General features: G+C 41.8%; 1 protein-coding gene across 3 annotated transcripts in view; it reads right to left on the bottom strand.

Annotated features, from left to right (window-relative positions):
* The window catches only part of GLDN (gliomedin), a 66526-nt gene extending 40425 nt beyond the window's left edge, over positions 1-26101 (bottom strand). The window contains exons 1-2 of one of the 3 annotated variants that reach the window (XM_088797208.1): positions 25995-26101; positions 19440-19547 (exon numbers count right to left, since the gene is read on the bottom strand). In XM_088797208.1, the coding sequence (XP_088653334.1) occupies positions 19440-19547; positions 25995-25997 (111 nt within the window). In that variant the 5' untranslated portion in view covers positions 25998-26101. Of the gene's footprint in view, positions 1-10781; positions 10897-10980; positions 11396-19439; positions 19548-25994 lie in introns of those variants that run through there. The other 2 variants (XM_019730649.3, XM_074327744.2) reach the window with 2 other exon arrangements.
* Between the last annotated feature and the right edge of the window lie 725 nt (positions 26102-26826).

Below are 26826 nucleotides of genomic sequence, written 5' to 3'. Positions count from 1 at the left end.
CTATATTTAAAGGGCCACGGTGACTAAAGGTGAGAGATTAGAGACCAAAACTGTATAGAAACAAGGTTTTAGTTGTGCTACGCAGACAAATAAGTGCAGAGGGAGTTAGCAGAAAAGAGATGAGTGTTTTGAAGTGAGATGAGAATCACTTATCTCCCCCAGGCCTCTAATGGAGTTTTCTGAAGCAGGAGTGCTGCTGAAATAATCTTTCACTAACTGTTAATAACAATATTTTGTGCTCACATTGTTACTTTCAACAAACATCTTCAGATAATTTCTGATTTTTATCTAAGCATTCTTATCCTCACCTTATAGTCAGAAAAGTGTACATAACGATAGTTAAGTAACTTGTTTGATGTTGAGGGAATGGACAAAGAAATAAACCATTATCCCCAAACTTTGCCCTGTGGCATTCTTTGTATTTAGCAAAAACATTTGTGAAGATGTTTTGTCAACCTACTTCCTGCTCAGCCCCCTCTTCCCTCAGCACAGGGAATGTCTACAAGCAGTTGCTCCAAAAAATATTTGGAGGCGGTCCTTAGGGTGACATGCTCACTCACAAAATAGTCGTTGATGCTGTTAGCACGAGAACACTGGTTGAATGTGACCATTGGTCTGACAAACTTGCTGTTCCTGTGGGATTCAAAATTATTTGGTCAATGAAAGAATGAATGCATGAGTTCACATTGGACATAAATAAAAATGTTTGCAAATTATGCTTAGTATAATTAACTTCCCTAAAGCCGATATCTGAATTTTTTTCTTTTTTCTTTTTGGACCCATCAACCAGAAAAAAAGGACTATCTGGGAAGCAACATTCTTTCTAGAAGTCTATCTGTTCCCCCAGTAACCCAAGGCCTATGTGTTTCCCCAGTAACCCAAGATTCCAAACTTTAATGTCATCCTCGTCTCTGACAAGTTCTGTTGATTCCATCTATATTGTTTTTATCACAAGCCTTCAAAATTTCCTGAAGCACAGAAAGGAAACATTTGAGAAATACTAAAGTATCAGTAACAACAAGCTAATACATACTGAGTTCTAGGAACCATGGTAAGGACTTTTCATGGATTATTGAATTGAATCCTTATGATAACGCCTAAGGTAGACACTGCTATCATTGCCTTCTTAAAAACGAGGGACCCAAGACACAGAGAGTTTGAGTAATTTGTCAAAGGTCACACAGCTAATATGGGAGCCAAGAGTGAGCACATAGTATGATTCCAGCACTCATTATAAAGGCCTTGGGGTCTGCCCTTTTAGAATTGTGAAGACCTCTCTCAGGAAAACGACAGTTCTTAGAAGCAGGATGTTTTCCTCTCCCTGAATACTCTTTCATCCCTCTGTTTTATTCCCCCTTTTTTTCTGTCTTTCCATCTCATATACAGTCTTAAAACAAACACAGCATCCTCACTTCTAAACTAACCCCCTTGTGTGTGTTTCCTCAATTCTGTCCACGATGCCACTATCCTCTCAGTGTTAGATGGGTCCAGACCAGATGGACCATTTCTCTTTCTTATATCCAGTTACTAGTTACCCAGTTCAATTCATCCTTCTCTCTTGATATTTCAAAGATATATACCTTCCTCTCCATTTCTGATGCCACCACTTTAGGCAGACATGAATCATTTTTTGTCTGGACTAACACAACAGCTTCCTAATTTTCTTCTTGCCTCTGGTCTCTCCCCTTCCAGTCTTGCCTGCATCACACCACCAGATCAGTCCTATAAAACCACTGTCCTCATGACTCCCCCTGGTAAAGGGTCTACAGTACCCTCAATTGCCCATCAGATTCATTTCTCAAAAGTGGAAATTCAAGGTCATTCTCACCTAGTCACCTTTAGTTCCACCAGCACCCCCCACCCAAACTCTCCAGGGCAGGAAGGTCTGTTTGGTTTCTTGCTCTTCCAGCCCTGTACAATTTTTATTCCAGTCCCTAGATCTTGGCTCAAGTTATCACCTGTGCTTGGAATGATTCACCCTGCCCAAATCTCACCAACCACACTGCCCATTTCAAGCTCTGTCTCCTCCATGAAACCTTCCTTCATCATTTTAGTGAGGATTGATTTTCTCTCTTCTTGACTACCCTGATGCTCATCACACAACACACTATAGTGGGTTTTCCTCTAAAGGTCTTCCTGTTCAGAGGGATTGAGTCCAAGTTTCTCAAGTGTTGCCTACAGGGAAAGGACATTTTTCACCTCTGAGTGAAAAGGATTCCAGACTCCAACACTCACCCACTAAGTTACTGAAACATGGGAATGATTTTGCAGTTGCCAGCTCATCATTTTAGGTTGGGCACAGTTATCCACAGCACATTCCCGGGTACTTTACAGTTTTTACATACATCCCAGGCTGAGTATCCAAAGTTCCCAGCACTTGGGTGAGCACAAGAAGCTTTTCCTTAGTGGTGGACGAAAGGGTTACTCTAGTTATGGCATTCAGAACAAACCAAAATTGCACTTTAAATGATCATTAGTTGCCCTTGTTGTTTTAACTCTACCTTTCAGTAAAGACAATTGTGTTGAACTTTAGTTAAACTAGAAGTCAATTATACCTGCTTAAAATATAGAGCTGTTAAAACCCAAAGAGCTACATAAAAGCAACTGATGGGCTGAAAAATGCTTCCTTTGTAAGTAGAATTACAACCTAAAAGCTTCAGCTTGTTTCACACAGTGACCTTTAGTCTGTAGATAAAGTACATGTAAATTAAGCTTGAATGTCAACTAGATTTAGCTGAGGATTTATTTTTTGAGGGGAGAAGAGAAAGGGAGTTTGAGGAATGTAAGAAAAAATATGTGTGTGTGTGTGTGTGTGTGTGTGTGTGTGTATTTTTTTCTTCAGATAAGTGTGTTTTATCAGATCTAAAGACTGTTCTGATAGTTCATACATAGGTAACCATATCCTGGAGAATACGAGACCCCAACAAATAAGTTGTTCTTCTTTCTTAGAAGTTATTTTGCTCTATCTTCCACTTACATTTTATCAAATTTCCAAATAAAAGCATCCAAAACTTTTTTCAGGACTGCCACCAAACAAGAATCAACAGAATTGAATGACAGCTGAGCCGGTCAGAAAGGGGGTGAAGATGACTCCCTGTTAGTGGGCGTCAACCCTTGTCCTCAGTGGCCATGCAGACAGGGTGGGGGCCCAGGAAATCCTGAACCTCTGAAGAAGCTCTGTTACCATATCAAGACTAACTCTCTTTTTGTTTTCAATGACAAGATAATTTAAGTTGGTGTGATGCCAATCTAGGCTTTAAGATGCCAAATATTATCCCGAAGCAGCAGCCAAAGCACATATGAACAGACAGCTTGGCGTTCTGAAAAAAACTGGAGATAAAGAGTAAACCCAGAAACAAAATGCTGAGAGCATGGGGCACACAGGGCTAACGATAAAGTAATAGTGATTAATCTTAGTAACAGCAACAGTGAGCGCTTATTGGGAACCTGACTATACCTGGCACTGTGTTTCAGCAACAGCGTTTCCCTTAAATCTCCTACCCTATGAAGTGTATACTACTATCTTAATCTTACAGATGAGGAAATGGAGGCTTGGAGAAGTTAAAAGAGGCCCACCAGCTACTGAGCTGTGAGCCCAGGATGTGAATCTGTCTGACTCCCAGGCCCACAAAGCTCACCACCACACACCTCAGGGAAGCACCAGGGAGAGAATTTGGCTGGGAACCTAACAGTGAAGAAGGAATCACCGGTTCCTCAAGTAAAGGGCTGGCACACAAAGGCGAAAGGCGGCGGAAGCACCATGTGGCGATAACCCTGGGCCAGTTGCAGAGAGATGCTGGGATAAGGGCATTCAGGAGATGAACTACCTCTTGGCCCTGCAAGACCCGGAAGTCGCTGAGACAGGGTGGTCTGCTCCTGGATCTCTCAGGCAGTCGTCTAGTGGGAAGTACCACTAAGTAATGGGCTGGTCTGGGGGTTTCTGCTGCCTCCCCAGAGTCGAGTAGCACTTTTCGAGAGCGGGAATGTGGCTTTGAGTTTCAAGGGGAAAATCCATTTTACCGCTGGCATAGTGGCAGTGGATATTGAAGGTGAGGCAGGGATATAGCAGATAAAGAGTGAATAATTCACCAGGCCCCAGGAGATCCGTCCTGCACAGGCTGTCAAAGCTCAGTAGGCTTGTTCCTGCTGCCCTCACCTCTGCTGCTTTGGCTAGAAAGAGACTAGGGGCTTGTTAATAGCTCCAGGATCTGGGAGCAGCTCCAAATGGTTTAATGCCATTGCTGTGGTCAGTACAACTACCCTATTCTCAGGGGTCCAGATGCTCAGTCTTGACCCACTTATTTCTTGCATATGGCCTTGGAGAATTATGACAACTATATATCTACACTGAATGTTCTATTTGCATGTGTGCAAAATATGTGTTGATGAAACAAGTGTCTGAAGCATGTAGCCAAGGGGCCATCTCTCTCCTGTCTTCCTCAACATCCCATCGTGACCTGAGGCACGAGTTAGGATTGTGGGTATGTTCACAGCACCAACACAGACACAGTCTTCGCAGAGGAGTGGCTTCAAGTTCTCTCCCACCCTTCACTCACATGGAAATAGCTTCTGACATGGAAACCAAGCACAGTGTCAGGCGTGACCTCCCAAGTGCCCAAGTGCACTTGCTGCTATGAGGAAGGCCAGGGAAACACACCTCCCAGGCTCTGCGTGTAGGTTTATGACTTTGGCTGCCCCTTTTGTTTTTTTTGGTCTTGCTGTATCAGGCCACTGATCTCTTCATGAGGGCCCACTCCATACAGGACCTACGGGGTATAAGTATCTCCCCTTCAACTGAAGAGAACAGATGGGGTTTGAAACAAGGCCTAGATGTGGGGTTAATGGATGGTTAAAAGCTGACTTAACATTGACTGCTCTTGACTTGGGAAGCTGGCCTGGAAGGAGCAAGGCTTGAGGGCAGGCTCACCACATGGCCTCCCTGTACAGTGCAATCACACTCTCAGGATGGCTCTGTCCTGGATTGTTTCCTTCTGGGAGGTCTTAAAACCCAAGGTTCACCAATGGTAGAACAATCCTAATTTAGTAGATTGGGCTCTCCAAAGGGATGACCCCTAATGCCCCTCCACTCTAATGGGCTGCAGTCTAGATGAGGGGTTGGAAAACTTCTATAAAGGACCAGACAGAAAATAGTTTAGGCTTTGTGGGCCATGTGGTCTCTATTGCAATTACTCAGTTCTGCAGTTGTTGTGTGAAAGTAGCCACAGGCAATGTGTAACACATGGGCATGACTTATGCCAATAAAACTCTATTTATGGTTACTGAAATTTGAATTTCATATAATGTTGATGTGTTATGAAATATTATTCTCCTTTTGATTTTTTTTTTCCTAACCATTTTTAAATGTAAAAATCATTCTGACTTTGAGGGCTGTACAAAAACAAGCAGCAAGCTGGATTTGGCCTGTAGGCCATAGTACGTTGGCCCTTGGTCTTAATCCTCAGCTATTACACCATCTGGAAGTGACCCAGTCCAAGGGGTAGGAAAGGGAGGTAAAACCTGGCACAGCCAATTTAAGGCCTTCAAGGACACATGGCATCCATGCAAACTGGAGCTGTGACTATAGATAATTTGATTTTTTCCCCTTTAAACAAAATAATGTTAGATCCATGTAAGTGTACTTCACAGCAGTCATGAAAAGCTGTTTGTGACAACAATGTCTTCCTGCTTAACACAGCTGGAATCTCCTCCTTGGGAGCTACCCTCAGAATTACAGCACATGTTTTCGAAAAACCACAGTGACGGGAAATCTCCATCCACTGAAGGTGGAGTTGATTTTTAGAAACAGCCAAAAAACAAAACAAAACCCAAACCAAACCAAATGCCAAAACGCCATCTCCAATCAACCAACAACAAGAACGATGGTAGCATTTCTACTATCCTTTCAGCATCAGGCTGGGAAATCTGGGCGGGGTTGGTGGGGGGTAGTGCATGGAGTTGTGGTTGAACAAAATAAAGCCATTTTTGTTCAAAACCACTCATGATCATAAGATGAGACCGCTGCAAACTAAGCTTGGAAGTCCTAACATGGCCCCTAACAATGTGACTGTTGTTTGAAAAACTTTTCTGTAGAATTCTTGTCAATATTTAAAAGCCATGGGATTTCACATAAAAAAAAGTCAAATTTTTAAATTCTCTTGAAAAAAATCAAAAGATCAGGTACAATCGCTCTTACACAGCAACAATCAGTGAAAGCCTCCCTTTTAGACAGAGCTCACGAACCTCAGGCTGGCAGTCCCTTCCATGCCTTACCATCTCCAGCCCAATGGCAGCTGCCATGTAATCTTGTTCTTACGGCCTTTTCACTCACAATAGAGTAACACAATCACATGGTTCAAAAGTCAAAATAATACACAAAGCTATATAGTGAGAGGCTCAATCCTACCTTGTCCCCAACCTCCCTAAACACTTTGGTTAATTTCTTTTATTTTTCCTCTTCTTCCTTACGCAGGTAATGCAATATATATTTTTTCTCTGCCTTGTTGTCTTCACTTAAAACACATATATCCTGGGGATTGTTCCAATAGTAGTACATAGAGAATTTCCTCATTCTTGTTTTACAGCTACCTAGTATCCCAGTGGGTGTATAGGTCAGTTTGTTTAATGGACATGGGCTGTTAAAATCAACCAACAAATACTGTCCAATGAATATGTGCATAAGTCATTTCATAGGTGATAAAGTCTGTTGTGTGGGATAAATTCCCACAAGTGAGATTGCTGGGTCAGAGGAAAATATATTTGTAATCTTTTTAACTATTGACAAATTGCCTTGCACATGGGTTGTATCATTTTGCACTCCTCACAGCAATGCAAGAAACAGCATGTCTGTTTCCCTTCAGCTTCCTCAATGGAATGTGTTGTCAAACTTTTGTAGATCTGTCATTCTACAAAAGGTAAAAATTATTCAGGGCAGTTGTAATTTGCGTTTTTAAATCAAGAAATCTTTTCTCACATATTTAAGAGGCATTTGCATTTCTTTTCCTGAGAACCATCTGTTCCATTTTCCTACTGGATTCCTATTTCTGTTGCTGATTTTCCTATTATTCTTGTATTTTTTCTTGTCAACTTTTAGGAGTGCTATGTACGTATATTCAGAAGATTAGCCCATTTCTATGATGAGTTAGAAATCTTTTTTTTCTAGTTTGTCATTTATCTTTTGGCTTTGTTTATGGTGTGTGTTTGTTTCTTTTTTGTTGCTGTTTGCCATACAGAAATATTCTTGTTGTTTATGCTTTTTAATTGTAGTTAAGCTTATTTATTTATTGCCTGCTTCTAGCTTTTGAGTTACAGTTTGAAAGACAGGCCTCCATTCCAAGATTAAAAATTAAGTTACTCATATTTTCTTCTACTGTGTTTCCCCAAAAATAAGACCTAGCCGGACCATCAGCTCTAATGCATCTTTTGGAGCAAAAATTAATATAACACCAGTCTCATATTACATTATATTATATAAGACACAGTCTTACATTATAGTAAAATCGGACTGGATTTTATATTAATTTTTGCTCCAAAAGCGCATCAGAGCTGATGGTCCGGCTAGGTCTTATTTTCAGGGAAACACGGTAGTAATTTTAGAGTTTCCTTTTTTAAACATGTGAATCTTTGATCCATTCAGAGCTTGTTAAGGACTCACACTGTGAGAAGTAAAATGTTTTTTCTACTGGGAGCTCAATCCTAGATTTGGGGCAGGATGATAAAGCTCCCAGAACATCAGTAAGGCTATACCTGGAAAATGGGATGAGAGAGAGTAGCTGATGGGAGACGTGAGAGAGGGCAGGGGTGGGGGTGGAGACTAAACAGAAGCACATCTCCTGCAGGAAGGAGTTCCTGGCTGGGTTCCCATTACTGGTCTAGCTCGGTGGTTCCCAGGCCTCTTTTATTGCTTCTCTCCAAAGTACCTACTTACTTTTAAAAATTTAATATGTTTGGCTGTACCAAACTAACTGTATTTGAGTAATAATTAGTTATGTTGCCCTTTTTTGTTGTTGTTTTTGTTTGTTTATATTTTTATTTATTTTTATTAGTTTCAGGTACACAAGACAAAGTAATCCTTAGACGTTTATCATTTATATCCCTCACACTGTGAACCCCCCTCCCCCCAATATGTTGCCCTTTTAAAAGGCGAAAGATTTGTACCATCTGAAGAGAAACCAGAGTATGTTGCCCTTTTAACAAAGTCACTTATAGCTGCCAACCAGTCTGTAGTCAGAATGTGCTAGCCAGAATTATCATGCTGAGCTGATGTACTTTCAGCCAAAAGCACAGAACTTTGAAGTATCTGTCAGCTTGAGGAGGCTTATCACGGATAAATGAGCCATTTTAGAAGACTTTTTGAAATGCTGACATTAGTCTGCATACAGCTTATTTCTTTGTTCCTGAGTCTCTAAGGACATGGGATTTCAGTGAGGGGCCCTCTGAGCTTACTCTCATTCGAGACCTACTGGTGCTGTATAAAAGAGCAAGGGAAGGTGGAAACTTCAACCATAAGAAACGTGCACACCGATCGCATGCTGTATACTAAATAGTTCTCTGAGCAACTTTTCTACTAGAGTTGCCCTGGGAAAGCTCTTTTTCAAAAAATTGTTTCCTCATGTAAATAATTCTCTGTTCTGAGAAAAAACAGAGTAAAGATGAGAAAAATTTAAAAAGGTGAATGGCGAGAATGTTGCTGAAAAAAAAAAAGTATTTTTTGGTAATCAAATTGGTTTCTCTGCCTGAAGCAGAAACCTCAAGTGGGACCCAGTGATGGTGAGGGTCAGATGCTTATGGCAACTCACTCTCATCAGAAAGGAATGCCAATACCCTTCCTGCTGGTGAGTGGGCACCCACCCTCAGGCTGCACCCCTAACAATTAATTCAGACTCTCTGGGAGTGGGATCTATGCATCAGCCATGTTTAAAGCTCCCCATTAATTTCAGTGTGCAACCACTGCTCTAGAACCACGCTACTCAAAGTGTGGTCTCCAGTACTTCACTTCGGTAGCCTTGGTATCCATTGGAACTTATTAGACATGCAGAATCTCAGGTCCCAGCTTAGACCTTCTGAATCAGAATCAGCATTTTAACAAGACACCTAAGATATATGTGTGCACATTAAAGTCAGAGAAGCAGAATAACGTGTCTCAAAGTGCAGCATCTGGACCACCTGCATCAAACTCACCAAGGGGATGGGAGGGTGGGGAAATGGGGGTTAGGGGACTTTTGAAGAAAGCCAGATCGAGAGATTACAATTTTATAAGTCTGAGGGTGGGACCCTGGAATCTTCATTTTTAATGTGCTTCTAGGTAATCCCTAAGCCTACAGTTAGAGACATACTCCCAAAAGGAAAGCCAGCAATATTATGCTTGCTTTCTCTGGCCTGCATGGAAATTCTGTCAGTGACTCTAAAAGGTCAAAGCACACCTAATGCAAAGGGGGGATGAGTTGGTGATAATCTACAAATGCTTCTCAACCTGACAAACGTGATATTTCTGCTCTCTGACCTGGAATAGAGCAGGTAATGGTAGTTAAATCGAGCTTTCAGATGACATAGAAATGAGTTTCTTTGTTCTCTTGGGTTAGTGACTGAACAGGCTGCAATTTGGATACATAAGCCTGTACCTTAAAAGCAGGATTAAACATATAAAATGTTGATGCCCAAATGTATCCTTCTTGGAGGGTTTCACACCCCCCCTCAAAATGCATAGCAGAGAGACAAGAGAAAGAGCAAATTCCCCTAATGATATGTCTTCATTTTACAGAGGTCTTTTTGAAATTTTTGCTTGTACCAGGTTTTTAAATGTTTAAGAGTGAAAAAATGAAGCGAGGAGTGGAAAACTTGATCTCTCTCAAAAGATGTGTTTGCAGTGTGTAGTACTTCTATGTAGTTTTAAAAGTATTTCAGCTCATATAAGATATTTAAAAGCTTCTATGATAACAGAAGCTTTAAGTGGATTTATCTTTAAATACGTGGGATTCCGAAGTATTCTTCACACTTGATTTGGGGTGATAGAACTGAAATCTTTGTAATTATAAAGTGAAATAAGACCATTGTGGTTGTAATGGATAATAAAATGGAATGGGGAACTGCAATGTGATCTAAATGTAATTGTTAGATGATTATTGAGTTAAAATCAGGAAAAGCAAAGAAACTTAAAACTGGGGGGAAAAAGATTTTTGAGATTTTGCTTTAAAGACTTTCTTTAGAGCAGTGTTTCTTAAACCTTTTTGGGAGAGTGCAATGGAGTCCCATTGAAAACCTAATGAAAAGCTACTCACTCTCTCGGGGAACCACACACACTGGCATTTTCTGGAGTTCCACAGACTCCCTTGAGCCCACGTTAGAACCTCAGCGTTGACGTTGAATTTTAAGAAAATTGCCCTATAACCATCTCTCCCATTTGGAACTACTTTAGGCCCAGGAGCAACTTTCTCAGCATCAAGGTCCCAGGTGGTTGGTAAAATTAGAGCTGATTGTTTTCACTTAAACCGAGACAATTAGGTCAGCAATCTCCTGGGGATGGGCTGAGGCCGGGTGAAAAGCCAGACCATTAGATTATGCCGGGGAAGAATCCCTTTACTGAACAAGCCTGAACTCTTTCAGAAATGCTGCCTTCGTGCTCTCAGGAGACCCAGAGAGTTGCACTGGGGCTGCTGTGGCTCCCGGCCTTCACACCAGAATGTGAAATTTTGTCCAAAATTAGGAAGGAAAGTAGGCTCTTTAAAACACTGCCCACACCCCTCATTTTCCTACAGACTCAACGACGTCAGAAGTGAAAGACTTACCCCTTTACCCCTCCCTCATTTAACTGATGAGAACACTGATCCCAGAGGCTAAGGTGCTTGCCAAGGACACATCCCCAGGGTCTTCTCTCCGCAGCACCTTGCCATCTGGCCGGGGGAGGAGAGGGCGTCGGGGCTCTTTCCCCACACTGCCCGCCGCCCACCCTGGCAGAGGCGCCACGGGGAGTGGAGCCCCGCCTACCGGCACCATGGAGTAGGTCATCATCATCAGCATGTCGTGGCTCTCAGCGCGGATGTGCGGCGCGGTGTCCCCGCTGTGGCTGCGCTTGTTGCGCGCGGCGCTCGCGGGGTCCAGGGGTGGCGCGGGCGCCTGTTGCGGCGCGCGACTCAGCTCCGCCAAGAAGGCACGCAGAGCGCTGTCCTCGCGCTGCTCCCTGCCCCGCTGCGCCTCCAGCGCCTGCAGCGCCGCGCTCAGCCCGCGCCACTGGCACAGAGCAAACACTGTGCCCGCGGCATTGAGCGCCGAGAGCAGCGCCACCGCGGCCAGAGCGCTGCGCAGCCCCCAGCTGGCGCCGCCGCAGCCCCTCTCCGCGCTGCGGGCCATCCTCTGCGCGCCTTGGGCCGGCGGGCTGTGCTGGGCCGCCTCCCGCCGGGCCAGCCTTTATACACTGCTGGCAAGCCGTGGGCTGGTGGCAGTGCTATGAGTCACGCCGCCCTTTGGCCCGGCTGGCGGGAAGAATTGGGGACAGTAGCAGTGGCGCCCAAGCCGCCCGGCGGGACAGGTGGGCGGAGAGGGGGAGAGGAGCGAGTGGAGACAGACCTCGGAGGAGGGGCGGGCAGGGCTCATGCTCCCGGTGCCCGGACAAACCAGCAAACCTGGCTCTCCCTCCTTTTCCTGTGGCCCTGCCAGTGGGCATTGCGGTGGCCCAGACGCGCGGATGAGGGTCAGACTGAGGGGAACAGCAGGAATTCTTATGGCGGGAGAAGTCCCTGGATTCCTCCCCGTTTCCCCCACACTCCCCTCTCTGGAGAAAAGTATCAGCATGCCCAGATGCCAAGGCAGGTGCAGACTATCCATGGAAGATCTGCTGCGCCGGCTCCCAGGCTGCCCATCCCTCTTCCCCAGGTCACAGGACCCCACTCGCCACTGAAGAGCCTACTCGATCTTTCCCAGGAGGATGGATAGAGACAGCAAGACAGTTGGCATTGGAGGGTTAAGAAGGCCACTGGTCAAAACTAGGAAAGCCCAACCATGTCTGGCAAGCACGAGTCATCTGTGAAGGGAGATTTCCAGGATTTGACAGGCCAAGAACTCTTCCATGAGACCCATATCTGGGAGGAGGGAGGGTGATAAGAAAAAAAAAATTGAGAGTGGGAATCAGGAGACCCGGTTCTAGCCCCATTCTGCCACTACCCAGCTGGGAGTCTTTGAACATGTTCCAAGACAACTCTGGGCTGATTCTGGGTGAAGGGTTGGGACCGTAGCCAGGCACCTTCTGGCCCTTACTTAGCCTGCCTTGCTTGAGGGAACAGATGCCTCATGCCACCGAGTTATCCCTTCACAACACCCTCCCTTTCCTGTAAGCTCAGATGCCTGCTGTGCTTCAAGGGCCACTGTCCCCCAAATGCAGAGTTACTTCTCAGCCTCTTTACTCCCTGTCTTTCTCAGCTTTCCCCTGGGAATGGCTCTTGCCTCCCTAAGGCCCCAATTATGGGGACATGATAGCTAGGAGGGGAGGAAGCTGATACAGACAACTTTGTCCAGTCCTCCCAACTCTAACATACTGTGACTTATTTGAAAAATTGCCATGTACCCTTATCCTTTTTCCATCCAGGCATATAATGACAATTGTCAGGACCAATGGGGAAAAGACACAGAGAAACCGAGTTGGGGTTCAGCCCCAGTAAGATCTTCATTTCATTCGCAAAAACTTGCTGAGCAGCTAGTGTGTGTTGAGCACAATTATGGGCGTTGGAGGTACAGAAATGAACAAGACAAGCTGCTTGCAGCATAAGCAGTTGCAATACCATGGAGCCTCCTGAGCGTCTCTTTATTATAACACACATGACAGTTACTGTTGCTTGACCATCTGTCACCAATGCCCACCATCAACAACGGAGTATACAGCTCCTGAGGTTAGGGGATCACATTTTGTTTGACCTTGTCTCCCCAAACGCCTGGCACAGTTCCTGGCTTGAAATGACCATTTAATAATTACCTGTTGAATGAACAAATGAATGAATGAAAGGCTGTTAGGCTGACGGTTTTTCTATGTGAAACGGTGTGTGTAGTGGTAGTAGGGCTTAAGTAGGAAACTCTGCTAATGCCTCAGACCTGGCACCACCTTCCTTGGAAGGCTGTCTCTCTAATAGTTGGGAGAGTGAGTGTAGCCGGACACACATAGCCCCAGCCCTCTCCGGTTCAGAGCCGATAGAAGGAATTGAGTTCCAGTTCCCCTTGGAACCAGGCAGGCTCTATCTGACAACCTCAGGCCAAGATGCTACCCCTTTTTGGATGTAGGACTCCAAAGGCTTGTCATGGATAATAATGCTGGGTGGGTGGAGTGCCTGGGATATTGCACTGGGACCAAGAGAGGGACAGAAAGAAAGAAAACCACCCAACCCTTATCTACCCAACCCTTCTCCTACTTCCTTCTCCAAGTATTTGTATGTAGGAATATGCTATTTTGCAAGGAAGGAAACGGTGGGGTATGTTGCTGTGACTACAACACAGATTATCTTCACTCATCCTTCACTCCAAAATATCTGTATCCTTTCCAGCTGGCTTTTCTCTGTTCTCCTTCCGCTTTTTCCTCTGTCCTCTCTCTACATCCTCTCTCCACCACACATCGATTTTTCTCCTTCTTTGGCCCATCTCAGAGTTGCCCTTGTTTAAGGTGTAGCTCAGAGCCTTCTTCCTCATCAAGACTTGGCTTCATGCCAGCCTCAATCTCTCTCTCTCTCTCCATGAACTGTGCAAGCCCCAGGGACTCAGAGGTTATGAGCATAGGCTTTAGAATCAGAAAGAACTTAGCTTGAAACCACTTTTTACCTTTGTGACTTTGGGCATGTTACTCAACTTCTCTAATTTTATCTATCTCATAGGGTTGTGAAGATTTAATGAGAAAATACATGTAAAGCACTTGGCATACAGTAAATGCTCAATGAACCTTAATGCTGTTGGCTATGAGCTGTCTGAACTTGCTGACACCCATACGGTGACTTGTACTGTTCACCAACATTTTAGTTCTTCCAAATCTTAGTGTGTGGTGTTTTTTTTTTGTTTGTTTGTTTTGTTTTGTTTTTGTTTTGTTTTTAAGATTTTATTGGGGAAGGGGAACAGGACTTTACTGGGAAGTGTGTACTTCCAGGACTTTTTCCAAGTCAAGTTGTCCTTTCAGTCTTAGTTGTGGAGGGAGCCTTTCAGCTCCAGGTCCAGTTGGCGTTGTTAGTTGGCGTTGTTAGTTGCAGGGGGCGGAGCCCACCATCACTTGCGGGAGTTGAACTGGCAACCTTGCGGTTGAGAGCCCACTGGGCCATGTGGGAATAGAACCAGCCGCCTTCTGCATTAGGAGCTTGGAGCTCCAACCGCTTGAGCCACCGGGCTGGCCCCAGATCTTAGTTCTTTAGTTGGGTTATGGTATGCGACCTCTCTTCACTGTGTCTCTCACAGCAGGGGCTTGTGCCAAGTGGGAACATTTGATTAATAGATTGATTAACTAATCATACTTTGTTGATGTTTTTTAAGGAAAAAAACTTTTGAATGAGTGGTAAACTTGGCCTGTTGTCTGAATACAGAATCAATCTTTCTTTCTTTCTTTCTTTCTTTCTTTCTTTCTTTCTTTCTTTCTTTCTTTCTTTCTTTCTTTCTTTCTTTCTTTCCTCTCTCTCTCTCTCTCTCTCTCTCTCTCTCTCTCTCTCTCTCTTTCTCTCTCTCTCTCTCTCTCTGAAGATTTTTATTAAAAAGTATAGGTAACATGCAACATTATATTAGTTTCAGGTGTACACCATAGTTGTTCAACATTTATATATACCTAAAGAAGTGATCACCGTAATTCCAGCAACCATCTGACATCATACTATGCTACCACAATATTATTGACTATATTCCTCTTGCTCATGCTGTACATTACATCCCCATGACTTACTTGTTTTATACCTGGAAATTTGAACCTCTTATTCCCCTTCACCTCCCCCCCCCCCTTTAAATGTTTCAATTATAGTTAACATTCAATATTATTTTGTTTTAATTTCAGGTGTATTTTGTTCTTTAGATTCCACATATAAGCAAAATCACATTGCATCTGTCTTTCTCAGTCTGACATACTCTATTCAGCACAATACCCTCCAGGTCCATCTATGTCGCCATAGATGGTGAGAACCCATTCCCTTCCATAGCCAAGCAATAGTCCATTGTATATATGTACCACTTCCTCTTTATCCATTCATCCATCCATAGACACACAGGATGCCTCCACATCTTGGCTATTGTAAACAATGCTGCAATGAACATAGGGAGGCACATGTCCCCTTGAAGTGGTGTTTTGGGTTTCTTTGGATAAATACCCTGAAGTGGGATTACTGGGTCCTTCTTTGTCTCTTCTTATAACCTTTGTTTTAAAGTCTGTTTTGTCTGGTATAAGTATTGCTACTCCAGATTTTTCTTTTTCTTTTCTTTTTTTTCCCATTTCCATTTTCATGAAATAACTTTTTCCATCCCTTTACTTTCAGTCTGTGTGCATCTTTCAATTTGAAGTGAGTCTCTTGTAGGCAGTATATGTAAGGGTCTTGTTTTCTTATCCATGCACCCACCCTATATTTTTGATCAGATCATGTAATCCATTTACATTGAAAGTAATTGTTGATAGATATGTGTGTAGTTATTGCCATTTTATTATTCATATATTTGATATATATGTTTGTCTTAAAGAAGTTCCTCTAAAATTCCTTGTAATACTGGTTTGGTGGTGATGAACTCCTTTAGCTTTTTCTTGTCTGGTAATCTCTTTATCTCTCCTTTGATTATAAATGATAACCTTGCTGGGTAGAGTTATTTTGTTTGTAGGTACTTACTTTTCATCGTTTTGAATATTTTGTGCCAATCCCTTCTGTCCTGCAAAGTTTCTGTTGAAAAATCAGCTGACAATATTATGGTAGCTCCCTTATAAGTTACTAGTTGCCTTTCTCTTGCTGCTTTTAGGATTCTGTCTTTATCTTTAATCTTTGTCATTTTAATTATAATGTGTCTTGGTGTGGACCTGTTTGGGTTCATCTTGTTTGAGACTGTCTGCACTTCCTAGAATTGTATGTCTATTTTCTTTGCCAGCTTAGAAAAGTTTTCAGTCATTATTCCTTCAAATAGGTTCTCAATCCCTTGCTTTCTCTCTTCTCCTTCTGGTACCTTTGTGATGCAAATGTTGTTATGCTTGATGTTGTCACAGAGGTCTCTTACACTGTCCTCATTTTATAAAATTCCTTTTTCCTTTTGCTGTTCTGATTGGGTGTTTTATGCTACCTTGTCTTTCAAATCGCTGATTCATCCTCTGCTTCATCTAGTCTGCTGGTGATTCCTTCTAGTGTATTCTTTATTTCAGTTATTGTGTTCTTCATTTCTGACTGGTTGCTTCTTATGGTTTCTATGTCTTTTTTTTTTTTCAGATTTGGCTGTTAAGTGTAGGGGGAGGGCTCAATGCAGGAAAGATGGAGCCCACCTGCTGGATGTTCTGGCAGAAGACCCCACACAGGGAAAATGGCAACTATCTTCCAGCTCTCACCTGAAGCGACACATCTCAGTGTGCTCCCTACCCCCATGCCTCTGATGCCCCCTGAGTCACTGTCCCTCTGCTGGAGTCCAAGGTGAGTGCGGGCCCTTTAAGAGGACCGCTGGGTTTTCGGCAGCCTTCCATCCCATTGAGATGGGCAGAATCCCCACTGTTAGTCACAGCCTGATGTTGTGGTGGCTCCTCTTCCTGGTCCCAGTATTCTGGGCTGGGGAGGCTGGTGTGGAGCTGGGATCCCTTGCTCCTCTGTGGGGAACCTCTGTGGTGAAGATATCCCTCCCAATTTTCACCTGCCACATGGAGGTTTGGGGCCAGCCCATTTCGTATCTCCTTTCCTCCTACCAGTCTCAGCATGGCTTCTTCTTTATAGCCTTAGTTATAAAACTCTTTAGCTAGACTTCACATGGTTCTCCAGGTTGATTATTCTATAATTTAGTTGTATAATAATTTTGATGTGTTCATGGGATGAGGCAAGCATTTATCTACTCTACCATCTTGGATCATTACATAACATTTACTTTTATTTCATTGAAATGAATACAGAGGCTTTGAAGTTGGTTAGTGGGGCCCTTCAATCTCTTGCTTCCTAAGCCTCCTGCTACTTCTTGAGAGTCATATATGTCTATGTAGGCTGCCCTAACTAGTATTTCTTAGGACGGGCTGATACTTTCTACTTATTAGTAAAAAAAAAAAAAAAAAAAGAAAAGTTAGCTATTAATCTGGTCTGTTTTGTTGACATAAGCGGTTCAAGATATACTGAGGACATGGGGAGGTATCTGAATTTCCTTCCTGGAGACCAAAGAAACCAAGAACATTGTATGCTATCTTTACAATGAGAAATCGTTTTTCCATTAAAAGGCAGATGCTCCATTTCCAAAGGTTAAATAGAATGGTCCTTAAAAAATGATTTCAGCTGGTTAACTTTAGGGCCCTGGAGAATGAAATCCAATTCAAGAATATACTCCAACTTTAATTCCACAGCATTTCCTCCTGATTGTGAAGTGAATACTTTTCATTTACTTTGAGACCTGGCACTTGGATATTTTGGTCCTCTGTGATGAGGTTGGCAGCTATGCTGTGACTTCTGATGGAGGTTTGCTGCCTACCCACCCCCACCCTTTCTCCTTGCCAGTGGTGAGGGAGAAAGTCTAATAGTTGCCACCATGTACTTCTCCCACCCAACCACTTCTTGTTATAACTCCCCATTTCTACATTTTAACCCCACAAAACTTCAAGCCACCCAACCAAGTCAGCAATTCTCTTTTTTCTTTGTTCACTCATTCATTCATTCATCTATCCATTACAGTTGTCGTTAAATATTATTTTACATTCGTTTCAAATGTATAGCACCATGGTTCTAGACATTTATATAATTTATAAAGTTATCCCCCCATAAATCTAGTACCCACTTGGCACCATACATAATTATTACAATATTATTGACTATGTTCCCTATGCTGTAATTTACATCCCCATGACTATTTTGTAACTGTGTACTCCCTTCACTTTTTCTCCCAGCCCCCCAACCCTTCTCCCATTTGGCAAACCATCAATTGTTCTCTGTATCTATGAGTCTATTTTCATTTTGTTTGTTCATTTATTTTGTTCTTTAGATTCCACATATAAGTGAAATTATATGGAATTTGTCTTCACTGTCTGACTTATTTCACTTAGCATAATACCCTCTAGCTCCATACATGTTGTCACAAATGGTAAGCTTTCATTCTTTTTTGTGGCCGAGCAAAATGCAATTGTATATATGTACCACTTCTTCTTTATCCAGTTGTCTATTGATGGGCAGTTAAGTTGCTTCCATATGTTGGCTATCATAAATAACACTGCAATTAACATAGGGGAGACCTCTGCAGCTGAGATATCCACTCCCAATTCTCAACTGCCATACGTGGATGTGGGGCTAGCCCGTTTCACGTCTTTGCCCCATCCTACCAGTCTTGACATGGCTTCTTTTTTATATCCTTAATTATAGAACTTCTGTTCAGCTAGTCTTCAGATAGTTCTCAACCTTAATTGTTCTATAATTTAGTTGTAATTTTGACATGGTCACGGGAGGAGGTGAGCACAGCATTTACCTACTCTGTCATCTTGACTGGAACCCCTGGAGTATTTGTTCTTTGCTGGTTCTTTCTGGGATTAACAGCTCTTCTGGAACCTGATCAGGTGTCTTTCAGGGCACTGTTCACACCCCTGAGTGCACTGCTTCCTCACTGCCTCGGGAAGCTATGGATAAGTTCCTCTCAGACCCCAGCACTGCTGCTTTTCAGTCATGAGCTTTTAGAGTTCATTGGAGCATTTCTTTTTCTAGACTGGACCCAGAAACCTGCCAGTCAAACTGGGTCTTAGAAACCTGATCGGGTATAAGTCAAACTGGGTCCTGACTCAAAAATCGAACTGGACCTGGGCTCAGACTGGGTCCAACTCAGAAACCTAAATTTCAGCCTTTAAACCCACCTTTCCAAATGAAATAAAAAAGCATTGAGTTTTAGAAAAATGCCACTTTGTCTTTCACTGTACATTAAAAGGTAGTTGAAAAACAGAACTATGACTAACATTTAGATGATTTGACAAATCTTAATACGAGCTGGGTTTTTTGTGTAATATCCACCAGGTATTTGCATTTTCTGAGAAGTCAGCTTTTGGTGCTTCAAGGTGAGAGTGCCAAGTGGTTATCTCTAGGGCTGAGAATAAAAGTAGATGATATTGCTTTCCTTATACGATTTTGGTCCAAGTTGGGTAGGTTGACAACAGATTTATACCTATTGTAGTTCATAGAACTTAAAGTCTTTGTTAGACGTGGAGCTGTCCAAGGTTGTACACAGTACTATTTCAATTTCCCCTATTTCTTCTGTGTATTCTTTGTTTTCTTTGTTCACAACAAACATACCCCCCCCCCCCACCTCACCTCATCCTGCCCTTCTAGTGCATTGTAGCCAATTGTCACAGGTTGGGTTCTCTGGAACAGATGCTGAGAAGGAATTTTGGGTGCGAGATATTTATTAGAGATCAGTACCTGTAAAGAAAAGGGAGGAAGTAGGATTAGGCAGAGGCAGAAGTCCAACTCAGTACTATCCTGCAAGCCTCGGTCCAAGCACTGGGGAGTTCTGGATTGAGTACTGCCCATCAGAGTGTCCTGTGTCAGCTGGAATGGCTGAGCCTTCATCCTAGTCTCACTCAATCACAGGGCAGATGTGGGCTGCCTCTGTAAAGGTGTGTTCTAGGGCCAGGTGGCTCTTGAAACTGAGGTACATCTCGCCCTTACTCCCTGCAGCAAGGCAGCAAGTCCTTCCTTACCAATTGTGTATGAGAAATGTCTGGCAATTAAGTCTGTGAACTTTTGCACAATGCACAGGGGGCATGGGGTCTATCTCCATGTCTGCAACACCAAACACCTGGTTAATGTCAGAGACAGGTCTGCAATGACAACATTAGGAGACTTTAAATCGTAACTGTGTCAGACTGTGATGCGAAGCCTTCTTTTTCACCTGGGTTATGTAGCCTTTCAGTAAATAAAAAAGTGATTTTTAGAAACTGAATGAAAATATGAAGAAAAGTTCTATGAGTGTCTTTAAAATGGCTAAATTCCTGAAAATTAATACTGCAAAGCCCCACTTAAGAAGCTTGAACCACTGTTTTCAAAAGGACAAAACAAAGCCTAACATGTATAGAGCACTTCAGTTTTCAAGGTACTTTCTCATGTCATTTGAGCTCCATAATAAGCCTGTGAGGTGAGCAGGGCAAGTCTTACAATCATTTCACAGATGAGAAAGCAAGGCTCAAGAAGGTTAAGTGACTTGCCCAAGGTCATACTGTTGAAACCTCCCAGCATTCATCCATGCCCTCTTCATCAAAATTTTTGGACCAGTTAGGAATGCTCAAAATGATGCATAGGAAGTGGAAAAATAGGGCCAGGAAAGGATTCAAACTGACGAAGTGGAAAATGGCTTAGAAAGGCACTTGGCTCCAAGGCTTAAAAGCAAAGGTGGGGCAAGCACTGAGTGCTAGAATGTGTAAGCTTCACAAGAGAGAGGAATCCAGTCCACACTCTAGCATTTTATGGAGGATCCAGAGAATGCAATGATATCAGAACATGATTTCCTGGAGTCCAGGTAGGGGAACTGTCTTTTCTGCATCTCAGAGATGAATGGGGAACCGGAAAGAAAGGTGAACTACAGGACTGAGAGCCCAAGACCTTTCCTCCTGGGGTCAGAAGCCAGAGTGACAAGCAAGATAAGATATGCCTCACTTCTCCAGAGGCTAAGTGGGAGGGACCAAAAGGGTTTTCTGTCAATATCAAGCCTGGAAAGGATGAAACTCCATCTGCAGAACCAGTGGACTGAAGCCAGGCACTGGAAGACTGCCCCCAGCCAGGGGGAGTGCAGGGCAGACTACAGACCTTGAACTGAGAAGACTTCCTTTTTTAAAGAGATGCACACAGCTGTGATATTGGGCTTCCTTCCTTCCTTCCTTCCTTCCTTCCTTCCTTCCTTCCTTCCTTCCTTCCTTCCTTCCTTCCTTCCATCCCATCTCAAAAATCAATTAGAAATAAATTATTCTTATGTGTCATTTTACTTTATTTCTTTTTTAAAAATTTATTGTATTGTGGTAAGAACACAATGTGAAATCTACCTTCTTTACAAATTTTTAAGTATATGATACAACATTGTTGACTATAGAGACAATGTCATAAAGCAGATCTCTAGAACATATTCATCTTGCTTAACTAAAACGTTATGTCCTTTGATTAATATTGTAACTCCCCATTTCCCCCTTCCCCCAGTCACTGGAAACCACCATTCCATTCTTCGATTCTATGAATTTGACTATTTTAGATACCTCATATAAGTGAAATCATGCACTATTTATCTTTTATGACTTTACCCACATTGTCTCATATTGCAGAATTTCTTTTTTAAGACTGAATAATATTTCACTGGATGTATACCACATCGTCTTTATCCAATCATCTGTCAATGAACATTTAGGTTGTTCCCACATCTTGGCTATTGTGAATAGTGCTGCAATAAACATGGGTGTGCAAGACTTCTCTTTGAGATCCTGATTTCAATGTTTTTGCATAAATACCCAAAAGTGGGATTGCTGGATTATGTGATAGCTCTCTTCTCAATTTTTTGAGGAACTTTTGTACTGTTTTCCCTAGAAGCTGCACCATCTTACAGTCTTACCAACAGTGTACAAAAAATGTCTGGCAGTTAAGTTTGAGAACTTTCCACCATGCACTTACATGGTGGAAAGTTCACAAACCTGTACACAGGTTCGAAGTTCCCAATTTCTCCACATCCTCACCGACACTTGTTGAATTTGTGGGGTCTTTTTTGTTTTTTGATTTTTGATAATAGCCATCCTGACAAGTGTGAGGTAGTATCTCATTGTGGTTTACATTTGCATTTCCCTGATAATTACTGATATTGAACATTTTGTCAGATACTTGTTGGCCATTTGTCTATCTTCTTTGGAGAAATGTCTATTCAAGTCCTTAGATCATTTTTAAATTGTTATTAGTTTTTTTGTTAGTGAGTTGTAAGAGTTCCTTATTTATTTTGGAGATTAACCCCTTATCATATATATGACTTGCAAATATTTTCTCCCAATCCATCTGTTGCCTTTTCACTCTGTGGATTGTTTCTTTTACTGTGCAAAAGCATTCTAATTAATGTTGTCCCACTTGTCTGTTTTTGCTTCTCTTGCCTATGCTTTTGGTGTCAGATCCATGAAATCATTACCAAAATCAATGTGATGAAGATTTTCCACTATGTTTTCTTCTAGATGTTTTGCAGTTTCATATTTTATGTTTAAGTCTTTAATCCATTTTGAGTTGATTTTTGTGTATGGTGAAAGACAAGGGTCCAATTTCTTTTGCATATTTAAATCCAGTTTTCTCAACACTGTTGAAGAGACTATCTATTCCCCATTGTGTATTATCTACACCGTTGTCAAAGATCAGTTGATTGTACATACATAGATTTATTTCTGGATTCTTTATTCTGTTCTATTGGTCTATATGTTTGTCTTTATGCCAGCATTACACTGTTTTGATTACTGTAGCTTTACAATATATGTTGAAATCAGGAAGTGTAATGCCTCCATCTTCATTCTTTTCAAGATTGATTTGACTATTCATTGATTTGGTCTTTTATTAGTCCATATGAATTTTAGAACTGCTTTTTCTATTTCTGTAAAAAACTGCTTTTGGGATTGTTATTAGGGATTGAATTAGTAAAATGGATATTTTAACAATAATAAATCTTCCAACCCATGACCACAAATTGTCTTTCTATTGGTTTGTGTTTTCTTTGATTTCTTTAATCAATATTTTGCATATAATTCTTTCACTTCCTTAGTTAAATTTATTCCTAAGTATTTTATTTTTTTGGTGCTATTGTAAATGAGTTTATTTTCCTAATTTCCTTTTCATTTAGTTTGTTTTTACTGTATAGAAACATAACTGATTTTTGTATGTTGAATTTGTATCTTACAATTTTACTTAATTCATTTATTAGTTCTAACAGTTTTTATGGAGTCTTACTTCTTTCTTTCCAATTTGGATGACTTGTATTTATTTTTCTTACCTATTTGCTCTAGCTAGGACTTCTAGTATTATGTTGAATAGAAATGGCAAAAGTAGGCATCCTTACCTTGTTCCTCATCTTAAAGGAAAAGCTTCCAGTTCTTCACTACTGAGTATGATGCTAGCTATGGGCTTCTCATATATGGTTTTTATTATATTGAGGTACTTTTCTTCTATTCTTAGTTTGTTGAGAGTTGTTTTTGTTTTTGTTTTATTGTTTTTTTCTTTTTTATCATGAATGGGTGTTGAATTTGTTAACCTTTTTTACATTTATTGAGATGATCATGGGATTATTATCCTTTATTCTGCTAATGTGATATATCACATTTATTGATTTGCATATGTTGACTCTTTCTTGCATCCCAGGGGTAAATATCGCTTGGTGATATTGTATGATCCTTTTAATGTGCTGTTAGATTCAATTTGCTAGTATTTTGTTGAGGATTTTTGTATGTATATTTAGCAGGGATATTGGCTGGCAGTGTTCTTTTTGTGTGGTGTTGTTGTCTACATTTGGCATCAGGGTAATACTGGCCTCAAAAAAATGAGTATGGAAGTGTTTCCTCCTTTTCAATCTTTTGGAAGACTTTGAAGGGGATTGGCATTAATTCTACTTTAAATGTTTTATAGAATTCACCAGTGAAGCCATCCTGTCCTGGGCTTTTCTTTGTTGGGAGGTTTTTGATTACTGGGGGTAGGAATGCTGGCCAACGGGTGTCCTGAATTTTCCTGCTAGCTTCAGTGAGTCTGGCTTCATTTTTGCCTGAGGTGCATGAGCCTTTTGATTAGTGTCTGGATTTCTCATAGAGGGAATTTGTCCATGAATTTTTGCTGAATCACTGTATTTGTTGGGGGAAGGAGGGTTCAGGTCTTCCTACTCGGCCATCTTGCTGATGTCACTCTGAGATGACTTCTTGAATGGGACTCATGCTGCTTTTTTAAAGCTGTACATGTAAGCACCTGATCTCTAAAACTGCCTTTTCTTCTGTGATCATAAGAAAGCACCAGTATCTGGGCACCAGCATGTATCCTGGCAAAGGGACCTGGCTGGATGAGAGGGAAGTTGAATGGTACAGATGCACTGAGTTCTTTCTCTACTCCTGAAACTGGAAGATATGAGAACACTGGAGAATGAGAGTCTTCCTCCTAGGACCTTGATAGGGGGATGAACACCCATCACTTATGGGTCTGTTTCCTCTTAAGTCACCCCAGTAGCTGGCACTGAGCAGAGAGAGCAGACAAAAGAAATACTACCATAATACCTAAGGAGCTCAGCAATACCCCTAGAAGGGGCTCACAACAAACCAAACCACTAGAGAACAATGATCACTTTAAAAATAATTAGAACATTGGGATATAATGTTTCCAGCAGAGCATAGAAAGACTGTCTGGAACCGAAGGACAAGATCTGAAGACAAATTAAGTAGATGGAAAAGGGAGAGGTAATACTTAAGTAATAGGAAGTAAATTTCCCAAGCTAAATAAAAGGCTTGAGACTGCTAATTGAAAGGTTTCAGCAAGTTCTGGGCAGGACAAATGAGTCATAGCTTGATAAATCCCTGACGTCTAAGGATAAAAAGAAAATCTTATAATCTTTCAGAAAGAAAGTACAGGTTATTCACAGAGAATGAAGGAGCACAGGGCATCAACTTTCTCTTTGACAACGCTTGAAGCAGATATGATTGAAGTGAATCATGTGAATATTACTGAGAAAAAAATACTGTGTACCAAGAATCCTGTGGTAGGAACTCACTCCCCTATCAGAGTGAAAGAAATCTATTTGAGGATATGCAAGCATTCAAAGAATATGTCACTCACATTTTCCAATAGAGAAAAAGATATTTAAAAGATCTAGCCAAACAATAAATGAATCAGCTTAAAAGCTTCAGGATGAGGGGGGATGAAAAGGAAAAAAAAATAATGATGAGCAAGCGTCTGTACAATATGTAGTTACATTTGGATGAACAATATTAGACCATTTAGGGATGTGTTGTAACAAAGTGCTCAAAATAGAAGAGACATATTTCAAGAAAAATGTTAATAATAGCCCGGAACCAAAAGCACTAAGGGAAAAAGAGGAATTACAAGTTTTCCATATGTCTCATGTTGATTTAAGAAAATGGGAAGCGAAAACATTCTAAAGGTTTCACCCTGCAGAGTAGGAAGAAAGTTAATAGAGAATTTGGGGTGGTGGGGGAACTATTTAGACTCTCATCTTTATATGATGGAACAAAAGTATGGATCTGACTATGAGTGACAAAAAGGAGGAGGCAGCTGGTAGAATGGAAGAGTCGAGCTCTCAAATTAATGAGGAAAATAAAATAACTGAATAGCAACTTGAGCTAACTAATTAATACAAAGGAAATGGGTGGGGGAGGGATGAAATAAGTAATAAACATTAAATAAAATAGAAGAAACAGGAGTGGCCGGTTAGCTCAGTTGGTTAGAGCCTGGTGCTGGTAGTACCAAGGTTTCCAGTTCAATCCCCGCATGGGCCACTGTGAGCTGTGCCCTCCTTAAAAAAAAAAAAAAGAAAAAGAAAAAGAAACAAGTCACTGATGACTTGTTTGCTAAATACAATGCATACATTTCAGTCTAAAGGTCAATCTTATTTGACCTCTTTACAACCTTTGGCTTTCTTCATCACTTCTTCCTTCTTAACACTCCTTCCTCTCTTGGCCTCCATGACATTACTTTCTTCTAGTTTTCCTGCTGTTTCTATAAGCATTCCTTCTCAGCTTCCTGAAACTGCTCTTCAACCTCTATTCACCTTGATTGCCAGCGTTCCCCTGGATTTTACCCTACATCCTCTTTCTATAGACTCTCCCTTCGTGATTTCACCCACTTCCACAGCTTTTGACCACCACTTACCATGGATGACTCCCAAACTCTTGTCTGCAGCCTGCACCTCTCTTCTGAGCTCTAGGCTCAGAGGGCCAACTACTAATGGTGTAGCTCCACTTGGAGGCCCAGAGGGACCTCAAACTCAATGTCCAAACTAGCCCCAAATCTGCTCCTGTATTCCTGAAAAGCAAAAGAAAACAAAGACCCTTATTAAATTGATGGAAGAAAATATCATATCATTTTATTTTCATTGCTTTTGTAGTGATATCAAAATCTTTTCATATTTTACTGATCAATTTTGTGTGTGTGTGTGTGTGTGTGTGTGTGTGTGCACGTGCAAGTCCTTTCCCTATCACAATAAGGGATGTTCCTTGTACCCCTTCCTTCCTCCCTGCCCTGTGACTTGATTTGGGTTTCCATCATGCCTCAAGCAGATTATTGCAACACTTCCCCGAGCCCTCCTCTTGCTCCCAGTCTGCTAGTTTATGCACCTAAATTAGATTCTTCAGTCTGAGTGATATGTTTATTACACAAATCTGATCATGTCACTCCCTTGCTTAAAATATTTCAATGGCTACATATTGCCGTCAGAGTGAAAACTGAGCTTGCTGGCATGGCCCACACAGTGCCCTCCACGGTTTGACCCTTGACTACTCTCTCTAGCCTGTTTCTCACCATTCCACACTTGTATCTTATATTCCTTATTCCAGCTTTGGGAAGGTGTCTGCTCCTTCCTTACTCCATGCCATTGGTGTTCATGCCTCTGCTTCCTCCCCCACTTTTCCCTTCTCTGTCTGGCTAACTTCAATTCATTCTTCAAAATCTACCTCTGGTGCTCCCTCTGGGGAGCTTTCCTGAC

Source organism: Rhinolophus sinicus, chromosome 3, assembly GCF_057876585.1.
Source record: "Rhinolophus sinicus isolate RSI-liver-muscle chromosome 3, RSI-T2T, whole genome shotgun sequence".
Lineage (NCBI taxonomy): Eukaryota > Metazoa > Chordata > Mammalia > Chiroptera > Rhinolophidae > Rhinolophus > Rhinolophus sinicus.
This window is presented reverse-complemented; position numbering and strand designations above follow the sequence as displayed.